The sequence below is a fragment of the Ischnura elegans genome, chromosome 5, assembly GCF_921293095.1.
Source record: "Ischnura elegans chromosome 5, ioIscEleg1.1, whole genome shotgun sequence".
Lineage (NCBI taxonomy): Eukaryota > Metazoa > Arthropoda > Insecta > Odonata > Coenagrionidae > Ischnura > Ischnura elegans.
Window position 1 is genome coordinate 27,826,278 of NC_060250.1, and position 21,086 is coordinate 27,847,363.

The following is a 21,086-nucleotide window of genomic DNA, read 5'->3' on the forward strand; positions in this document are numbered from 1 at the left end:
CTTTTGCCACAGGCATTTTTGGAAAAAAAGGGTGACTAAATTCAGACATGTACCGTATATGCTTGAAAAAAAATATTTGAGTTACACGTCTTATACTAATGCTATTTTTCATGGGTTAAAAGAAGAATTGTTGAAAATTTTCATTTACATCCAGCCCTAATTTTCCTTTTGCTATTTTTAAATTTCCTAAAAGGCTAGCAATTTTTGCTTCTAGGAGGGGGGGGGAGTAGCTACCCCCGGTAGGAACACCCGTGGAGGACCCTCTAATTTTACCTGTCTTGCCTACCTCCAGCCTTCAACAGCAGCATGTGAAGCTGGTCGACATAGCCCTGGTGGCATGGCCAGGACTTTGAAATGGGGGTGGGGGGCTTACCAGAGATTTCAAGGCCCTTCGGGGATTGTTCTCTCATGGCTGTTGGTCTTAATCTCATTGGATTTCAAAAGTGTGCCTGGATGAGGAAGGATGAGTACCTGGACATGAAACAAGAGTTGGAAGGGAAAGAAACTATTCCATCATGAGTGGCAAAGCTGACTTTGGTGTCCCAATATAAATGTAGGCACCATACAATCCACTAATGAACCACCAAATTTTCTCTATTTATCTTCATTCATACTGCATACATTCAACCTTTTTCCGATCAAAGGGTGCATTCCAAACCTTGCAGGGTTCACTTTATAAGCACTCAAACCCATTTCAAATTGACCTTAAAACTGCTTTACAGGGGCCCAAAAGCAGGCAGTTTAGGTACACTCAACCCACAACAATACACAATATATTTCTGATTTCAAATTTTTTTCTTTGACATGCACATTAATCATCACGATCTAGTTCACCGTCATGAACATCCTAAAATTCTGAGGGATGATCTCCAATTTGAGTAAATGCTTCTCGACCTCTCCTTTATAATTATTACAGGATTAAAATGCATGTTATTTTTAGAACTTGCTATTAGTTATGGTTGATTGGTTCAAATGTATCACAAACCAACTAATTGAAAGTCTTTGTGATTGGAGTTTCTGAATGCGGTTCATTTGAGACTTGAGGGTTGCCAGCAACCAGGGTAACTCTGCTATCTGTTCATGGCTGCCATATACACCTGGTCCTGAACCCCAGATTTAGGCAAATAGCATTTCTAGAAGTAGTATTTTTATGAATACCTAGAGCAAGAATAGCAACCTGACCCAATAATCAAAAAGGTGAGTTATTTTCTAGGTTAAGTCATGAAATCAATAACAATATTTTGGAATATATGAAATGATTTCATTAAAAAGCTGCTACAAAAGCGAATTGAAAAAATAAATTCACATTCCTTTCATTCAATAATTTACCAATGGATTCTAGCTTTTGAAAATTTGCCATAAACAACTGTGACATGGTAACTAGAGGATGTAATGATTAAGGTATCTGAAAAAAATGACACCTGCAGTACAAAAAAATGATCAAACATCTCACTGAATTAGAATAATCACTCTCTTATCATACACTCAGGTTGTTACAATAGTAACACACAATTAAAATTTAAATACAGGATATTTGTTGCCTTTATCACACACAATTAAAAAATATGATTCACTTCTTCAGGGAGGCACACAGTCAGAGCCGTCCTTCGATTACTACAAGGCACAAAGTGTTCATGGTATACTGATGCAGCATATGTACACAGGAACTACTTATTAGTGTTATTCCCACAGATCTGTCAAAGTTTGTGCAAAGGTAGCACCTAGTCTCTTACCATAAGCACCACTCACCTCCCAGTCATAAAATTCAACTCAAACCACTCCATGATGCTCATGCAGATGACAACACTTCATCAGTCTATAATAGTCGTCCTAGGGGAGTCATCATCTTCCAGGCCTATGGCAGCATGCCTGACTTCTCCCTCACCTCCTCCTCTCCTCTGTTTCCCATAGCTAAGGGCTTCTTTGTCAAATTCCAAAGTCATCACCCCAAGATCTCCACTATATCTATTCTTTGCCACCTGAATCAACCAAATAGCTTTTTAATCAAGTGTCACTGCAAAAATTAGGTTGTAAAGGTACACAACGATGCTGCATGAATTACTCATACCTGCAAGTACTTCTTCCCTCTAACCGATGACAGCCGCTTGTCCTGAATGATAAGAATGTTGTCTGCCTCTTGTGATGCTTTTACGCCTCCAAATATGGAGCTGGACGTCAGATCGTCACTCTCTCTTTCCTGGAATAGCAGATTCTCTGAGTAAAATTGACAATGTCGCCCAGAAAGTGTTGTTTTTAACCACAGATTTTTAAAATAAAATCTAAATTTGAAAGAAATTAATAAAATATTCATTCACATATTAATAAAATTCCAAGGAAAAAATAGGAAATTTGAAAGAAAATATATATAATAAAATATAATAGAAAAAAATGTATACCAGTCTGTAATAACTATGTATACTGCAGTAGAACCATTACATATTTTAAAAAATGAAAGCATAGCAACAAATTCTTATTCTGTAGAATGTTAAAACTTAGTTCTCTGTTTCCTTCCATACCAAAAAAGAAATCAAAGATAACAAGTACAAATTAGAGGATGCTGCCACATTAAACTAGAGCCCTGTAAAGCGGCTCCAATACTCACTTTTTTTCAGCTGCCAGTAAAATTAATAATTGTTTACTCTAAAGGCCCATATTCAAGCGAGTCTGGCAATACTTAACCTCACACTTACCCTGAGTCAAAGGTCAACCACTGAGCATGAGTACACACAGAACTTACTAGGTTGTCCACCTCGACTAGCCAGAGTCCAGAGACTCAGCTTCACACATTGTCTCTCTATAAAAATACGCAGCCATTATCCTTTTAGTGCCTTTTATTGATACTGCCCAATACACCAAATCTTTGCCATAAATAGATAATGCTTGAAACTACTCCATACTTTTACGCATCTCTTCGGTTTACCATGGTAACATTTTAAACTCTGCATACATACTGATGTGCCAACATCCATGAATATCATAGCACTAGGCTCGAGTATGAGAGGGATCTTTGAAGTTGCAAAAGTGAGGGGAGATTTCTATTTCTCTTGCAGCCTGGAGATAATGAATACCCTCAGCCATACGTCAATGATTACAGCCATTATTCGTCCCCTGTTTTCAAATTACTCCGACAATATGTGGGCCTTCTAGTCGTTTCTCCATCAAAAGGGTAGCATAAGCAATGCCCCATAATCAGCCAATTTCAGTAGAGTACAGAAGAATTTTGCAGGGCTGTATCTTCAAAACATAGCCCAAAATGAAAATGTTATGAAGCCTTTTCCAAAGTTGCTGTATCTCCCTTGACATTGGGTATATTCAGCTACACTAAGCATCCACATTTGCTCACCGAGCAAGTGCGTGCTCTGACGTCATGGGACTGAGCAGAGAGACATCATAGTACTAAGCAGTCACTATTTCAGTGAGTTTAGAACCACTTCCAATCACCAGAGGACAGAAGTGAGGAAAATAAGTGAGAGTCATACTGCATACTGTTGCATTTGGTACACACTCTTTGAGAGAACATAATGTCCTGATCACTGAGCAGTTGATCATGACATTATGAATGGCAGAATGCACCCATTCTTTCAGGATGCTATCCTGAATTGTGTTGTTGTTGAGAGGTGACAATAGTTTCACTACTATTGCAGCTTTCAATTCAGGGAGAAGAGAATACACCAGCTGCAACACTGGTGAAACTGTTTCCGCCATTAAACAAAAATATGACAGCATCACAAAAGAATTTCGAGAGAGGCCAACATGAAGTCAATGTCAGCATAATTAGAGACAGTTACATCTGTAAAAACATTTTTCATAACAATACATAATGCTATGTCCTCAAATTCAAGGAAAAGAAGGAAATCATAAAAAATCACCTTTCGTGGATGAATGACAAGTGTGACGTGGCAGTCAGCAGTTGTAGCAAATTTTCGGAAAGCTGCAATGACAAGATCCTGCCTCCAGAAGCGGTCGGACACTCCACTTCCTCCGTTAGCAGACCAATGACTCTCAGCCTCACCCATTCCCAGCATGAATTGGACGTTGTCAATCACCACATGAGATATGTCATGAACATATGCAGCATGGGAAACAGTCTATATGGGACAGAAAGGACAAGCCGTAAAATTGAAAAACTTACGCATGCAAAATCTTTCGAAAAACCCTCTCCACCCTCATCACATTGCCACATACGAAGGCAAATAAGAAGTACACCTTGTAATACTTAGCTCATACTGTGACAGGGATTTCTACTAGCTGTATCCAATTTTTTTACAGGTTTACCGCAGGCCTTTTATAATAATAATAATAATAATCTTTATTGGTCAATAGTATTCATTAGATACACAGACCTCGTCACAGATGAAATTCAATTGCACATACATATAGAATGTACAAGAAAAGATAGTCGCAGTTCATAGGCAGTGTACAATTAATAAAAATAATAAAAATAAATGAAATATAATAGAAAGTATATGAATATATTAGAATACAATATCACATGTGTTAAGAGTAAAATATTCACTGACAGAATACAATGGCTGTGAGGCTAGCCATGAGTGAATCACACTCTTGAATTTGGTCAAGCTAGCCATTCTGGCTGAGATAGGGAGATGGTTAAATAGCTTGATACCTAAATTATGTATGGAGAATTGGGTTTTGGTTAATCTGCACTGATTTAGTGATAAGGAATTCTTATTTCTTAGGCTATGGTTATGAGTTGTACTTCTTATAGGGAAAAGATCAAGGTTTTCTTTCATATATAGTAAAACTCTGTACACGTACATACTGTAAATAGTTAAAATGTTCAATCTAATAAATAGTGGGCGACAGTGTTCACGAGATGGAGAATTAGTTAGTATTCTAACTGCCTTTTTTTGCAAAAGAAACACTGATTTTATATCAGGGGCACTACCCCATATTTCTAGGCCGTAATCTATGTGGCTGTTAAAAAAAGCATAATATATAGATTGCATATAATCATAAGGGACTATCGGACTTAGCTTTCTTAAAATAAATAGAGCTTTGGAAAGCTTTTTATTAACCTCAGTGGTGTGATAGCTCCAACTGAGTTTAGAGTCCAGATACGGATTTTGACGGTGCACTGCCAATACCTCATTACAATGCCATTCTAGCTATATGCCATTGTCACTAAAACAAGCTTTCACTTCATAATTTTAGATTCCTAACAGTTGAGTAGCCACCATGTTAGTGTGAATAGCAACAACAGAGAAAGGTAGATACCATACTAGGTGGACTTGAAAACAACTTTATTAAATTTCTAAGCTCTACATGCCACACAATCTAGCCTCTCTCACCCAAACAACAGAGGAATATTTTTCTCTCTATTATGTGACCTCAGTATCCCTGAAGTCACCTTAATGGTCAGTAAACCACCTGCACTAGACCATAGGGGGAGATTCTCGACTTCCCCACCAAATTCAAGCCATCCAGAGACAATAGAGATGCAATTGAGAGCATAAAAATACCAGACAAAAATAAGTAAACACATGCCACAGAAAAGCTACTCACGGAAGCATATTCTGGAGCTTCTAACCTCAATAAGCTTTTAAAAACAATCCTCCCATCATCTAATTCTATCAGTGATGCAACATAGATGATTATAGATTAAATCACATGCAAAAACATAAGGGTTATCGAATTTAAACCTTGCGTGCAGTGGAATATAGCCCAAGGGAACCACAGATTTTATTCGCACTCAGGCATGAATGGTCCCCAGATCTCATTTGCAGCTTTCCAGTCAAGGTCAAACGATAGAGGAAGGGAATAGTGCAAATGAAGGCAGTAGGGGAAGTAGAAGCAGGGACAAAGGGAGTAGCAGTAGCATGAGTTATAGCCAGACATTTGCCCTGGTAGACAGCTGGAGTACATGGAGCAGGGGAGATGCAAGTACATTAACATTATCGCCGCTAGAAAGATCTACTGTCAGGTGAAGAAAGATCTCAATGCGTCCTTCATGCAATCTAAAATAACAGACTACATGCAGAAATAATAATACATATAAATTTTGACTGACGTAATTTATGAAGATTATAAGAAATAGAAGCCAAAGTTTGGATTATCCATGTTTTCAAACTGTTCTGCTGCCTCTCCCTTTCATTAGCCTGGATAATCGGAACTTTACTGAATGAAATAAAGTCAAATAGCACCAAGTCAGCACTACCCAATGCTGTTCAACCACGACTATGAAGATTGCAAGAAATAAAAGCCAAAGTTTGGATTATCCATGTTTTCAAACTGTTCGTGCCGCCTCTCCCCTTCATTAGCCTGGATAACCGGAAATTTAATGAATGAAATAAAGTCAAGTATGTAGTATAAATAAAGTCAAATAGCACCAAATGAGCACCATACCATGCCGCCCAACCACTACCGCAACAAAACACCCGCCTCTCCACCCTAATTCAGCAATGCTCTGTGGGTTCAACCACAATTTTAATTTTTTTGCTGCCCCTTGGGAATTTACCCTGGCTATTACTTAATTTCCCTGACATACAGTTCCAATTTTAATTCCTCCAGCATTTTCCTGACCAGTAAATGAGTAGGTATTCTAAGATTGTCTTCTCCTTAATGTTCACATGATTTTTCTCATATTTTTACCAAGACACATAGTTGGTCTAACAGCACAATATACCACTTGAACAACCCATTTCTCTCACCTCCATAACCACTTTGAGGGATTGCTGACCATGGAAAGTCATGAAGTAGAGGGGAAGCTGTGAAAGCTGGGTGGCCCAAGTCTCGAATGACTCCTCTGACATGCCATCCAGGGGGTGTCCACACAGCTGTTGCAGCATTGTACGGGCTAGTCGCGTGTTCCTAATCTCAAAGCTTCCCCACAGTGTACTCACCTGCAAGAGATGAGGCAAATAGAAGGAAGTATTAAAAAGAATACTAGCAGGTCTATAAATACTTGAGACAGAGTAGCTTCCTCACTATGAATCTCTTAAAAAATTAAAAAAAAACTAATAATAGTACTGTGAACACAGAACTTTCCTTAACGATTGGTAGATTAGGAGATATACAAACACACACATATTTGAGAAAATTTAACAACATATGTATTGGGATTCAAATAGTTAAATATTTACATTGATGAGATATTTGCGTAGTAACATAATTAGGTATGTATCAAAAATATAAAACCTTTGATATTTCAGAGCTCCACTTCGAAATTCCTCACATTATTACCACAATTTTCAAATTTCTTTTAACAAATTTTTGCTTTTTATTTATACGTTAATATTTTTTGTTCCATCAGCAGTTTGTAAGGACAAGAAAGGTGATTTTAGCAATTGTGGCTGACAGTTCACATTTTGCACTGCCTTATTCCTTTACTTCTGAAAATACATATAGTAAAACACAAATAATATAATAGCTTACAGTGAATTGCAGAAACATGTTGTTTGTAACCTGACATAAGGTTCTGAAACATCTCACACGTTTTATGCCATTATTCATTCATTAACTTTTCTCAAATAATTACTCAGATCAAGACTTCTTTTGGAAAATGTACAGAGATAAGAAAATAGGCATAATATACCTGCCTTGGTCATGAATGTTGCATTCTCTAACATGGTAATATCATCAAGATTGATACCGCAGATTTAAAATTTTGCATTCATAGCTAAACACGGATACAGAAATAGCAATACATACATCACCAAGGATGTAGGCTTATTGACGGTCATCACTTGCCTTATTTTACCATTCTTGGTGAACAAAAAGGGTATTATAAAGAGAGCTCTGATGTTCTCTGCTGAGATCTGATGCTAAGTTCTGATGTTGAAATGAGAATTAAATACTCTGGCTGGAATAAAGCAGAATGGATCTATATAAGTCAAAGGGGTTATTAGACTGCTTCTCTAAAGCACAATTCATCTCTAAGGGAGGACAATGCAAACCATTCCAAGGAAAAGGTACCACAAAATCCAACATAGATAAAACATTAGATATTGATTCATTGCAATCCCTTTTATTGCCAGCGATAGGGTGTGTGATAATACTGCAGTAGGAATTATCAGCCAAACTTTTTATAGCAATTATAATTAAAACCTCAATTACATTTATATAATATTTTAACCTTTTTCCTTCTCCTTCCTTCACTTCTCGGAATCGCCAAAATAATGCTTACAGTTGTGGCTTATGAGCAGATAGTTTTGATGATGACAATTAAAATGCAATTCATAGTTTATTTAATTATTGCACATGAATACCCAAGCAGAAAGACGAACTCATCTCTCTATTGAAATGCCTGTCCTGAAAATATCTCCGATGCACATTCTTTAAGTACGATGAAAATTTCCCAACAAACACAGGCAAATTTCATTATTGCACGAGTACAAGATGACAAAATTACCCCTTCCGTATTTGCTATCTTCACTGTTGATTGATTGTTGAATTGGTATGTTCATTTGAGCATCTATGAGTAATTCTTTAGAAGTTGATAGCGGGAATGCAGGCTCTGAAACGGAGAAAGTCGGCAGTTTTCTAGGTCGATTTGGATGGGAGCAAATCTTTTTCTATTGGCTTTCAGACTTATTTTTCTTTTCTTTTTTTTTTTGAGGCTACAAAAGTAATTGATTAAATATAATTGCAGTAAGCTTGGTTCGAAGTTAAATTCAAAGTTCACAAGTGTACCCCCACATTTAATGAAGTTCGGTTATAACATATTGAACTTCCATCCCCTCAACTTCCCTGTATACAGGCTCCATAACATGTATGTACTTTAAAAAATTGAAAACTTTAAATCTTACAAACTACCTTTAAACAAACACATCCCACCCAAAATGAATAGGCAGTAAAAGGGTTTAGAGTTAGAAAAATCTGATGCCAATATCACTACCAAATACATTGTGGAATAACTTAATGTGGTGCATGGTAAATTAGGGAAAACAGGTTTGAGGGCTTAAATACCAACATTTGAGTGCCCCAAAAGACCTCCTAACTACTCTAATCAAATGAGGATAATCGTACTCACACCTTGCAGGCAGAGATCCAATGAATACTCGCTCATGAAGGTAGTCTTTCCAGAGCCAGTGGGGCCTGTTAAAATGGTCAGCTCCCCTCGTCGGTGGCCATGCAAGATACGATTCAATGCAGGAAAGCGTTTCCACTTCACTCCCTTGACCTGAAGAAAGTGGTGCTCACATTACACAAATTTGCATACAATAGGAAAAAATGAGTATGGCTAGAAGTGGGGATAAAAAGGCTGATCGATAGACTACTGAGAGACACACTTGGTGCAATAGAATATTAATTGCAAGTACATATCTCCCATAATCATGATTCAATCATTGCTCATGCTTGCATCGTGATTGGGGAGATGCAGAGCACATGTTCATTCTTTCATTCAGTAGAATGATTTCAATTTCGTAAATAGTAATCTCAAATTTGGATGATTATGGTTGTGATGCATACTAACTATGTATAAGGAATGAAATTATGTATTTCTCTTTCAAAATTCATCAAGCAATGCATACATCCATTTAAAGTATGGGCCACCAACCTTCTCCACGTTCTGTATCTCCGCCAGGACATCCTCCTTCAGGGACTCAAAGGTGGTGATGCTGGGGTGAGCGATCAAGCGAGCCTCACTCATGAGCTTGGTAAGACCCACTCCACCCATCATGCCCTCCCACGCAGCAGGCTGGCCCTCTGTTGGCCTAACAAGGGAGAGAGATGACTCAGTTGGTATGGATTGAAAGAGCCTTTAGAAGTCGCTATAAAATCAGTATTTGTCACACAAAGGTGGGTACAGGGGCGGATCCAGGATTTTTTTCTGGGAGGGGCACAAGCAAGGCCGTATCCAGGATTTTGTTCTGGGTGGGGCACAAGGATACCTCGTAATGCAAAACGAACGCAATGATAATGGGACCGTATTAAAAATCTTGCATATTTTTGAGGGTCTGGGGGGGGGGGGCACGTGCCCCCGTGCCCCTCCCCTGGATCCGCCTATGGGTGGGTACATTGACGTGATGGAGTGGCTGAATGTAATTGTTTACAATTATAAATTCAGTCAGGAAAACTAGATATTTGGGAAAGGATAACAAAAGGTTATGTGCCTTTTTCTTTTGCCAAAAGTAATGTTTGTACTGAACCATTAATTGTTGATATGGGCATGAAGGGATTCGGGTTGGTGTGGTGGCTATAGTGTTGGTTTCCCACCCAGTGGGCTCGGGTTCAAATCCTGGTGGTGGCAGAGAATTTTCAGAACCCGATCCCTGCTTGAATGTTGTATGGAGGACATTTCATGCATAACACTCCGTCTTTCGGATGGGGCATTGAGCCGTGGTCCTCTTGGTACCTTTTATTAAGAGTAGATGGATATCGATGCCGGGTTTCTCACCACCCTTCCTTCCATACCCTTCCCTTAAGGTGCAAATGACCTCAGCTGTCGGTTGCATCATACAATACCATACCGTACTGCTTAAAACAAATAGTTCATGACTATGGTTTGCTCATAGAGAAAAATCTACTCGTGAACGGCACAGTCTACGACCGACTCCTCTCCTCCATCTGGATCTACAGGTCTTGTATTGTGCTTTTACCCCATCCCTCTCCATCCTCTCCACCGCACCTCATGGTGCAAATGACCTCAGCTGTTGGTCGCCTCCTCCAAATACCATACGGGCAAGAATATAGTAAAATGAACTATGTTTGAACTCTGTAACATAGCGAAGCCTGATCATGACAAATTAATGCAGAGCACAACAGCACTATATTAGTCCTCACAAAAATTGATACAAATAACTAGGATAAAAGAATCCCCAGCACAAATATTTCAAATCAGAGGACAAATATTTATAACAACAAGTTTGTTTTTTTTTCATGATTTTTTGAAATGGCCATCTTTTAGCAATCATCCACCTCCTTCCCTTTCCCCTTAGTTTTGAAAATAAACAGAATTTTAAACTCTTGTTTAAAAAAAGTTATTCAACCTATTAAAAACAATAAAATGCCAAAAGTGATAAAATAATGGATATAGGCTCAAACTACATAGTACAGCAGACTCCCTATTATCCGGCTGTGGTATATCCATGTTGCGGATTATCCACATATAATTTTCACTCTCACTCAATATTTTCAGCAATCTTTATAAAAAAATAAAATCAGACAAAATTATTGGAATTACTGCATTAATGCTAGGATCGCGCTCTGTGATCACGAATACATGTCCCACAGCAGTTGCAACCCGGGCAACTTGTGCGAGACAGGACTACATGGCGTGGTGCCTGACAGTGTAGTTTCCGACGTCGAGCAGTAGTTTTGAAGCATTCGTGCAAACAAACCACTTTTCTGTATCCGTGATCACACAGCCACGGAAGTGTGGTTTTCAAAACCAGTCCTAAGGTGGAGCATTATTAATGCAAGTACAACCATGTTATCGCTTCTAAAAAGATCACGAACTGGCGAAGAAAGCTCTCAATGAGTCCGGGAAGCACTATAAAATAACAGAATAATTGTAAAAATAGTAATATATATTATTTGTTTTACCTAAACTATGAACATTACAAGACATTTAAGTAAAAGTTTGGGTTATCCCTGTTTTCCGATTATTCGTGCCATCTCTCCCCATCATTAGCCATTAGGATAATCGGGAGTGAACTGTATGTTGTACATATATTGCAGTATGGCACCAAAACTGAGAAATGAAATATTTCAGGTAAAAGCTCCATCCAAGTATTTGATGATTCCAGCTGCCCATCTTTAGCAGTCAGGGATGTACAAGAAGAGACATTAAGGATGAATGATGAGAAGAGAGTTACGTGGTGATTGTGATAGGAAGTTCCACAAAAGAAGTCAGGGATATATCGACTGAAAATTGATAAATACTAATCAGACCTTCATTGAAAACTATCATCTGCCATTTAATCTCTTATTAATGCACACAGAATGGATATGGAGAGGATTTCTTCCATTCATTCTAAGGAGCAGGGCATCAGGTGAGGAGAAAGTTAGTAGTTCAGGAGAAATAAAGAAGCATCGTTTGACCCTTAGGTAGCAATGCCGAGACTGATTTTGAGTCATTTAAACGCTCCACATCACCAAAAAAGTAGAAACAAAACACTTCTCTTACCTAACAAAATAGCATCGCTCTTCCCCCAGTTTTCTTGCATGCAATCTTGGGTCATCCCAAAGGCCATTAGCATTCCGTCCAAACCAAAGAGTTATTTTGGAGAAGGGCTCCAGAGATGGTAACAAGCCCTGCGGTAAATATGAACTACCTATCAAATAAAGATAAAGGTCACACAGAGAAACATGAACATTTCACTAAATATGGCTATAGACTAGAGTAATTACTTAAAAATAGACTAATCATTTGATATCTATCAGCTTAGGAAGAAAAATACTGAACAAGTCACGACTTGGATAGTTGATCATTACTTTTCCCTTACGGTCAAATCGAAAGAAAAAAAATTTCACACGAAAAATTTGGCATTTAATTTCACATGGGTAGACTTTCTCAATCATTGATTCCACAATACAGTCCATACAAAAAATCAACCGCCCTCCTACCATTGTCAATCAGGGCACATGGGATGGAAGGGCAAAGGATGAGCAAGCATATCATAGCTTCTTGTCAACAACAATCAATCAATCAATCGGACTTAAACAACGTTCATTTGTGGAGTCAAGAGTGGGGACTCGAACTTAATCTGAGCAAATGCATGGCGGTACATTTCTTGCGGAATTCGTCAAACACTAACCATGTTTATGCAGTGGATGGTATTAACATAAAGGCAACAGACGAAGTGAAGTACCTGGGAGTTACGATAACCTCGAACCTCACGTGGGGAACACATATAAAGAATATTTGCGGCATAGCCCTGAAGAAATTAGGATTCGTCAAGCGTATTGTGGGAAGATTTTCGGATGAGAAAGTAAAAGAAAGGTGCTATTTCGCTCTCGTCCGACCGCACCTTGAATATGCAGCGAGCGTATGGGATCCAGTGCAGAAAGACTTAATCCGCGAACTGAATAAGATACAAAGGAAGGCTGCGCGCTTCGTCAAAAACCGCTACGGGCGTACAGACAGTGTTACCCAGATGTTAAGCGAATTAGGCTGGGAGCCGTTGGAGACTCGGAGGCTGCGCGCTAGGCTTAGATTGCTTGAACAATTAAGAATGGATATCTTTAAGAGCGACACAGAGAACATAATCTTAGAGCCACACTATATTTCCAGGTCCGACAGAAACGATAAATTAAGAGAGATTTTTTGCCGAACGGATAGATATGGGAATTCGTTTTTCCCCCGAACAATAAAGGACTTTAATAAACGCTTGTCCCAACCTCGTTAGAGCTCTTCTTTCTTTTTTTTTTATAGCTGTAAACGGCTGGTGTCCTAACACCCCCTGCCACACGCCTTTTAGGCGGCTTGCGGGGTATTATGTAGATGTAGATAGATGAATTATTCCAAATAAGTGCCACCTAAATTCAATAGATTGTAAGGAATATGTCATACAACATGTTATGAGACATATTCATTTGCACAAGCATGAAAACAAGATTGTAAGCATGTGCGCAACAGTAAGCACTCCTGTCTGCACCAGTACTGGTTTCAAGCAGGTAATGCAAGTAGCCAGGAGAGGAGTCGAATTTAGAAACAACTCTCCTCTGACACCACAGCACCCTAACTGCAAAACTCAGGGAGTCGGTGGTATGGCCTATGGCTATCTAGTAATTGTTAAATGTATTAAATTAAATCATAAAAACCAAACTTCCTCCTACCTTATTCCCTTGTTGTGTTTTCCCCAAACCCATTCTCATTTACGCATAACACTTACAAGATCAAGCTTCCAGAAAACAGAAAATTGAATGAAGAAAAAAGCAAAGAGGCTAGGTAACTCTAAGAGAGCAAAATTAGATTGTAGGCATGTTTCAAGGCTCCATACTTCTGGGTGTTCTAGAGCATCTTGTATCTTGAGTCAACAGAATCACCATTAGTTATAGAACTTTGGCAACATAACATGCTTGAAAACACAGAAGAATGGAGCATTCATCTTCCCAGCATCATTGAAATAAAGAGAGGACTTCACTTTCTCCTTCGTCTTTTTCCTTGCCATCCTTGATGGACCGCGAGGGCCTAACATCTAGTACTATGGGCCTAGGTACAATTGCCTTGGGAATTCAGGAACCTGGATAGCATAGTGGTCTGCACAGTGGCCCCAAAAGACAATACCATGTCTGGGGAATTTTTTCTGATGGCAATTTATGCAAACTTGTTGAAGATCTTTTACTGGGAGTGCAAATCAGTTAATATTTGATGATGTGAAAGTGCACGACGTGGTGGTGAGTGTGTGTGCATTGTGAAAGAGTTAGGATATCCATTACATAGCCGAAAGTATGATTGGCACAAGGACACAAAGATAACTGGTGAGGGCTGATTCTTCCCGGAAATATTAACTTAGAAATTCAAGAAAATGAACAGCAATTACCTAATAGTATATTATTTGCCATTTCCTGGGGCTCTGTATTCTTTAATTTGAGAGAAAAGTGCTGAAATTGACTTTTTTTTACCACATTGGATTATAAAACTTGGAGGAAAAGCTAGCAGCTAACACCAATGGAATAATTTTCCACCAAAATGCTGTCACCTTCGTAATCCTCAGCCTGGCAAAACATAATTGCTCTCGATTTACATAATATAAAACTTAAATATTTCACCAGCCCCTATGGTGGCAGAGTGAAGTCCTTGCTTCCTTAACCTGGAGTTGGGGGTTTGAGTCCCACCTTGAAGGTTTTTTTCTCCACCTTATGAATGGATATATGTTAAATTCTATTGATTCAGTCCCTGGAAAACCTGATATCATATTGTGATAACATATTGGCCAAAAGTATCATCCAGAAAAATACAACAACCGTAAAAAAAAATATAAGACATAAAAATGTAAACAATGTGAGTAAAATTGCACCTCAGGCACTTTTTATAGACTTATGATAAAAAAGTGTGTTCCTAAATTTTTATTTTATACAATTATTCAAGACCTCAAAAGAAATTAAATTTTATTATTACTGCTCAAAGAAGGTTATTTTTAAAGAAATATTTAAATTTTCGAGATTGACACACTAAATATTTATAAGCATAAATTAATGTGAAAGTCAATAGAATTTATGATCCGAAGTTAACGATTCACACATCAGCCAGTTAAATAAAAAATCATGTCTCTTGAAGAAATGATAATTTTGCCTAAACCCATTAATGCTTAGTGTTCCATTTTTGGAACGGTTTCAATGAATGCAATTGATTTTTTCTGAGGAATTATTTAACACATAATAGTGCATCTTTGTTTCTTTTCTTTATTTCCTGCCAAAAGACATATAAATATGTAGTACGTTTCCCCAGAATGGCTCTGTAAATACCCAATTGTTTTCGTGCACTAGTAATAAAGTTGAAACTTTTAGCCAGAGAGCAAAAGAATAATAAAATTTGGAATGCATGGGGTTTTGGATAATGAAAGGGGTTCCAGTGGTCTCAGTGTCACTCATTGAAAATACCTTAAAATATCCTCTGCAAAAGGATTGGATCCATCATATACCAATGCTACCAACGAGTAGTCATTTTCAAATAGCTCAGGTAATCATAGTAACTTTGTTCAGCCTTATAATTTCTTCAGCCTTATTATAACCTTCCCTTCTCCTAAACCTTTATCCTCAAGCTCCTCTCCATCCCTTTCCACATCCCGCATGACAACTGTGACCTTTGTCTCCACAACCATCGCCTTACTAGCCCAAATATGGATACAACTTGACTGGAGATCCAGAAAACAAAAAACACACCCAAATACCACGAGTCACCACTCCTTACACTTCCCCTATCCTAATTCTCTGTTTCACTTTTGCCATCAGAATTGGGCATGAACCTTGCCCTATTGATTGACTCTCCTAGTTCAATAACTTATAGGTAGGCTTATTTAGAAGGTACTCTATGGTGATAGGGAGCGTAACTGCCATAAATGACAGCAGTATTACCATAGGGCAAGCACAAAGGTTGGACTCCTGGAATAGACGAAGCAACAGCCAGCGTGTCCTTAACAGATGCCACGAGCACAGCCTCCTCCTTGCCTCCTCCACCTTTCGGCCAGCCAAACATTCCCTGGCAACCAGTGGCTGGGATTGTCACCTCCTCTTCACTTCCATCAGGACCACAGGATAGCACCTTTAGGCCACGCAAGACACCGGTACGGTAGGCTCGCAGAGGAAAGAGAAGGGAGGACCCATCACCAGACACCATAACTCCAAGCTGCTTCATCACAGATAATTTCACCTTCTGGAGAGGAATTAATTTACATGAAACAGTTATTTCCTTTCCTCAGACAGCAAAAAGCGTGAAATACAGTAATAGAGGAAGAAAATATATGAAGTGAAAAGTGTAACACAAAAAGTAAACCAATACTAAGAAATCTCCATTTTTAACTGTTGTGGGGACAACCTAAAGACATCAAAACGTCAAGGAAAGTGTAAAATTGAGCAGCCTTGATAATATGAGATATTTGAAAAGACCTAATTCAATGTGGGATAAATGTACAACAGAAGAGACTTAAACAGTTATAGCTGAAACTCATCTCTTGTATATACATTGGAAATATGAAAAATAATTGTGGATAAAGAGGAGGGTAAGACAATATGATATGCTTAGAAATTTGATGACAAGTTATGATCAGAATTATTGCTGAACACAACGAAACTAGGGAATGATCAAAACGTCAGCGTAAATGCAGAAATTATGAAAAAAAATTTGATGGAGCTTAATGGGAGGAACTAATATACGAGGGTTGTACCAAAAGTTCCCATATTTTTACAAAAACTTTTTTAATTGCTAATAATTTTCACATAGTTGAAAAGCTTACACTTCGGCCTATTTTTCAACATAGTCTCCATTTTCTTACACACTTTTAAAGATGGTGCTCCAGCTTTTCTATCCCTAAGTTGAAGAAGTCTTCTGCCAACTCGTTGAGGAAGCGATGACCTCTGCTTGGACTTCATCGTTGCTCTTGAAGCATTTGTCACCTAAGAGTTTCGTTTCCGGGATGTAAATACATAAATACCCACGCTTCATCCTTGACGATAGAGTCCAGCAACTTCTCCTTGTTGCCTCCCCCTAACATTGTTGAAGAACTTTGCAAGCACAGTCAAGGTGTGTCCGTCAGTCAGCATCCGGGGGACCCAGCAAGCACACATCTTGCGATAACCCAACATTTCTGGTAAAGTTCTTTCAATAGTGCTGTGGGAAGCTTCAGGAATGCATTCAACAAGTTCACGGACAGTGACCCACCGATCTTTGAGCAGCCCACTGTTGATCTTATGGACAATCCAAAACCGGCAGTCTTCCACTCCGTTCTTCATCATGAACTTCTGTGCGACCCTCAGCAAAGGCCCTGCACCATTTGCGGACGTGCTGAATGGACATGCACTCTTCATCATAAACTTCAGTCAGCTGCCAATGAATCTCCATGGGCAGTAACTTCCTTGCCTAGAGAAATCAGATTACTGCTTGAGCCTCACACTTGGCGGGAACAGGGATCCACACTTCCATTGTCGATGGTAGCGAAGTGAATATTGAGCGACATAGTGAATCGCGGTAGGACGGACTTGAGAGTAGGGGAGCCACTGCACATGGCACTGTTTTGGGATTTAGCCTTACTTCCCTCAACCTTGTAGCTCATTGGGAACCTTACTTTTGGTATAACCCTTGTACATACCAAAGAAAACAGGATGACAGAGAATAAGAGTGGGCAGTCACAGGTTGTAGGATAAGGGAATGAATGAGCAAAAAAAAGTTCACTGGTTTACCATAAGCAGGCCATGGAAATGATATGGGAGGAATGTGAAGGGCAAAAAGCGAGAGCTACAATTGATGAATGGATAATAAGTTTAGAAATTCACAGGCTAGTGATGGACACTGTAACATAGATGAGGAATAGGAAAAGAAAATTCATTTTGAAAATTCCTTATCGATTATATCACACAAGTCAATGGTGTTGATACCAGTGTAATTATCAAGGACACAAGTGTCAAAACTATGTTCATTATTAAATTTCCAGTGTGGAATGTACAAAGTGAATTTTTTATTCCTATGTAGCATTCCCACAAAGTTAACCCAAAAATCTTAAACTGCAATGGAATCGCCACATTTGATGGCAATTTCTCCACATGGAGCAATAGCTCAGCAGCGGATACAGAAAAAACTCGAGGGGAAGAGGCGCAAAAGACATCTTGAGTGACCTTTCCTTTATCCTAATAAAAAATAATCAAGTCACATGCAGTGGCGGCGCGTGCATGTTAGCAAGTGCACACCCAAAGATGAATAAATTATAAAAGAAAACTATTCCTTTGCAACGCGAAGGATAAAAGTACTGTCTGCATATGCAAGAAACATGAGCCTCCGAACGCTACAGCTATCTCCTTTTCGAATTCACCACTCTACAAGTGTGCGATCCCGTGGCATCATGCCGGGCGCATTTTCGGTCTGTGCGATCGCTTGAGGGAGCTCTGGCGGGACGAGATAAGCGGGGGGGTATGTGCTGTTCAAAGGGGCGATGGGAGCAGACTCAAAACCATGCGAATGCGCACGCGCATGTTTTTGGTGACTGACTAGCAGGTAGTGTAGTGGTGTAGCCGCCACCTACACTACCTGCGCCCAGGATCCTAGTCCGCATACAGAGCCATCTGTATAGCCGTTTTCTACACTACTTCCTCATAGGGTGTAAGGAAAAGAGAATGAATTTCAACTACCGTCACCTGCAAAGGTGTGTGGAGAATAATTATTTTCATACATTCTAATATTATTTCTGTTCATGCAATTTTAAGGGTAGAGTGTACCAGTGATATGTTTTGCTTGCTATGTATTCTATTACGACGAAATATGACGCTCATGGATTAGGATTAACATAATATAATTAAATCATCCTATATCTGCTCTAATGCACACCCTAGATAAATTACCACTAGCCGCCACTGGTCACATGCAGAGTTTAAGAAAATTTTAGTAAAATTTATTTCACGCATATACAAGACAATGCCATCTTATGATATAAAAAAAGTTATAATTGTGGTTCTGCAATGTTTGGCAATACGGGCAGGCCCGCAAGGGAGGGGGGCGTGCCCCCTTCGCCCTCCATCTGTATCCGCCACTGCAACAGCTAAGACGCAAAAATCAACATAAACCATTTTGGATATTTCTTCTTCACCTAGCATTCCCCCATCGGAGGGGGGGGGGAACAATACTACTGGTACTGGAATGAGACTTCATGGGTAGCAGCTGAAATAGCAACACTTACATTTTAAAGGTACCTAGAATCAACTAAAGAATAAACGTCAGAACTCCATTCATAACATCAGAACTCCATTCAGTCAAACATGAAAAATATGAACAGATGCAATAGTTGCTATTAACCAGGGACAGCTGCTCAAGAGGCAATTCTACTAGGCAGCCTAACCAGGAAGATAAACAGATTCCATTGATGGCAAGGGTCATCTTTATATTTATGCATTGATTAATATTTTCCAACTGTCTAAGATATACTGGACCAAAGGCAAAACTTTGACCAATGAAGAAAAACTTTAAAAAGGAAGTATAAAGTATTCCTTATAAAATATTTTATATCCACACTCACTTCCTTACGCCCACCAGTCAAGTGGCTCAATGTGATTACAATATTTTCATACTTAAATAAGTGGACTTTGTCCTAACAGGAATATTAAAATATGTTTTTTACTACTGTGACCATGGATTTACACATAAATCAAGTTCCTATACTTACTATGATTAAAAAATAAACTCTGAATCCATTCAGTCAAAATTATGAACATATTTTTGGGAAATCTGTGTGAACTACTTGTGATAATGAAGCCCCCATGACCCCACCCTGGCAATATGTCAGATCAAGGCATGTAGCTGATATCATACGAAAAAAATATCATTAAAAATACTTGAATTATTAATCTGTAGTCATTGTCCTTAATATAGAAAGAAGAGCTGAAAATTTTACCTCAAGCTCAAGCTTGGCTAAAAGCTGCTGAACGCCAGGGGCCAGAGAGGATGAGTCACTCGTTAGAACTGAAAAAATACTGATTGATCCTTCAAGTTTTTCCTTGACCTTGCTAGGTGTCGCAGAATTGTTTGCAATTCCAAGGTTCTTCAAATCACGCATAGTCAGCTTAGAACTATCTTTCTTTAGATGCAGTAACTGCTCCAATGCGTTCCAAGGTCCAGATGATTCACAGTATGAGCATTCAAAATACCCTGAAAGTTGAGAATGAGGATAGTATCCCATTACCCGTCCCTCAGTATGGGTTCACAAGTGATGGAAAAAGTAATAGGAATTAAAATACTAAAGATTCAGGAAGATGAAGGGGAAACAGAAAGGAGAAGAGGAATATTAAATCACACTAAATTATACAATTTGTTTTCAAGAATACAGTCACGTTTTGAAGAAGCTATAAGGAGGAAAGGTAAATTCAACGAAGGAATTCACGAGGGAGATGAATGTGGTGGAATACACATGGCCACTCACCAGTAACCTTATTCACGAACACGCTGCAATTAGAGGGGTTCTTGCTTCGATGCTGATCCAAACATAATTTTAATCCAGAAGTCTTAAAGCAGGCTTGGCCTTCCTGAATTTGTACACCATGAGATCGCAGAAGTCTCTTCATCTCAGAAATATTTACATGTCGGTTTTCTGTCGCTAAGTCTTTCACTTTAGCTTCGTTCGTCGCAAAGTTTCGAGCTCCCGGGGAAACGCATATTCTACTTCCTGTGGTGAGCTTAACGGAATTCGTCGGCATCCTTGGTAACAATAAAAGTTTATCCGCACCGAGCCTCGAAAACACGGTGCTACCACACATATTTATCGTTGATCTCATTGAATCTTCGCTTTACAGCAATAAAAGTACAGAAATGTAAATAAAATTTGTCAATAAATAGATATTGCCGATTATACACGAAAAACACAGCTTGAATAATAACATGAATGCACGATGCAAAAACCAAATTCCCCCCAAATGCATTTATCTCCCGGTAGGTTGATTTCGTTTCGCTGCTGTTAATTTTCCAATTTTTCAGAAGCGGATAT

At 38.8% G+C, this 21,086-nt stretch overlaps 1 protein-coding gene across 1 annotated transcript; it reads right to left on the reverse strand.

The window, feature by feature from the left end:
- Positions 1–1,247: 1,247 nt before the first annotated feature.
- Positions 1,248–21,026, reverse strand: LOC124158634 (mitochondrial DNA helicase). Its single transcript, XM_046533822.1, has 10 exons — positions 20,526–21,026; positions 20,001–20,254; positions 15,982–16,279; positions 12,089–12,236; positions 9,518–9,674; positions 8,990–9,139; positions 6,669–6,860; positions 3,870–4,088; positions 2,069–2,197; positions 1,248–1,979 (listed from the first exon to the last, which is right to left on the reverse strand). Exons 1-10 carry the CDS (start codon positions 20,875–20,877, stop codon positions 1,812–1,814), a joined length of 2,067 nt encoding a protein of 688 aa, XP_046389778.1. The 5' UTR covers positions 20,878–21,026; the 3' UTR covers positions 1,248–1,811.
- Positions 21,027–21,086: the final 60 nt, after the last annotated feature.

Bases quoted from the DNA above. Each gene is read 5' to 3' on its own strand.
- LOC124158634 (XM_046533822.1), bottom strand. From the start codon at position 20,877: ATGAGATCAACGATAAATATGTGTGGTAGCACCGTGTTTTCGAGGCTC. The intron at 9,675-12,088 runs GTAAGAGAAGTG...CTCCCTTGTTAG, and splicing joins GAGCGATGCTATTTTGTTAG to GCCAACAGAGGGCCAGCCTG. The intron at 6,861-8,989 runs GTGAGTACGATT...CATCTCTTGCAG, and splicing joins TGGATCTCTGCCTGCAAGGT to GTGAGTACACTGTGGGGAAG.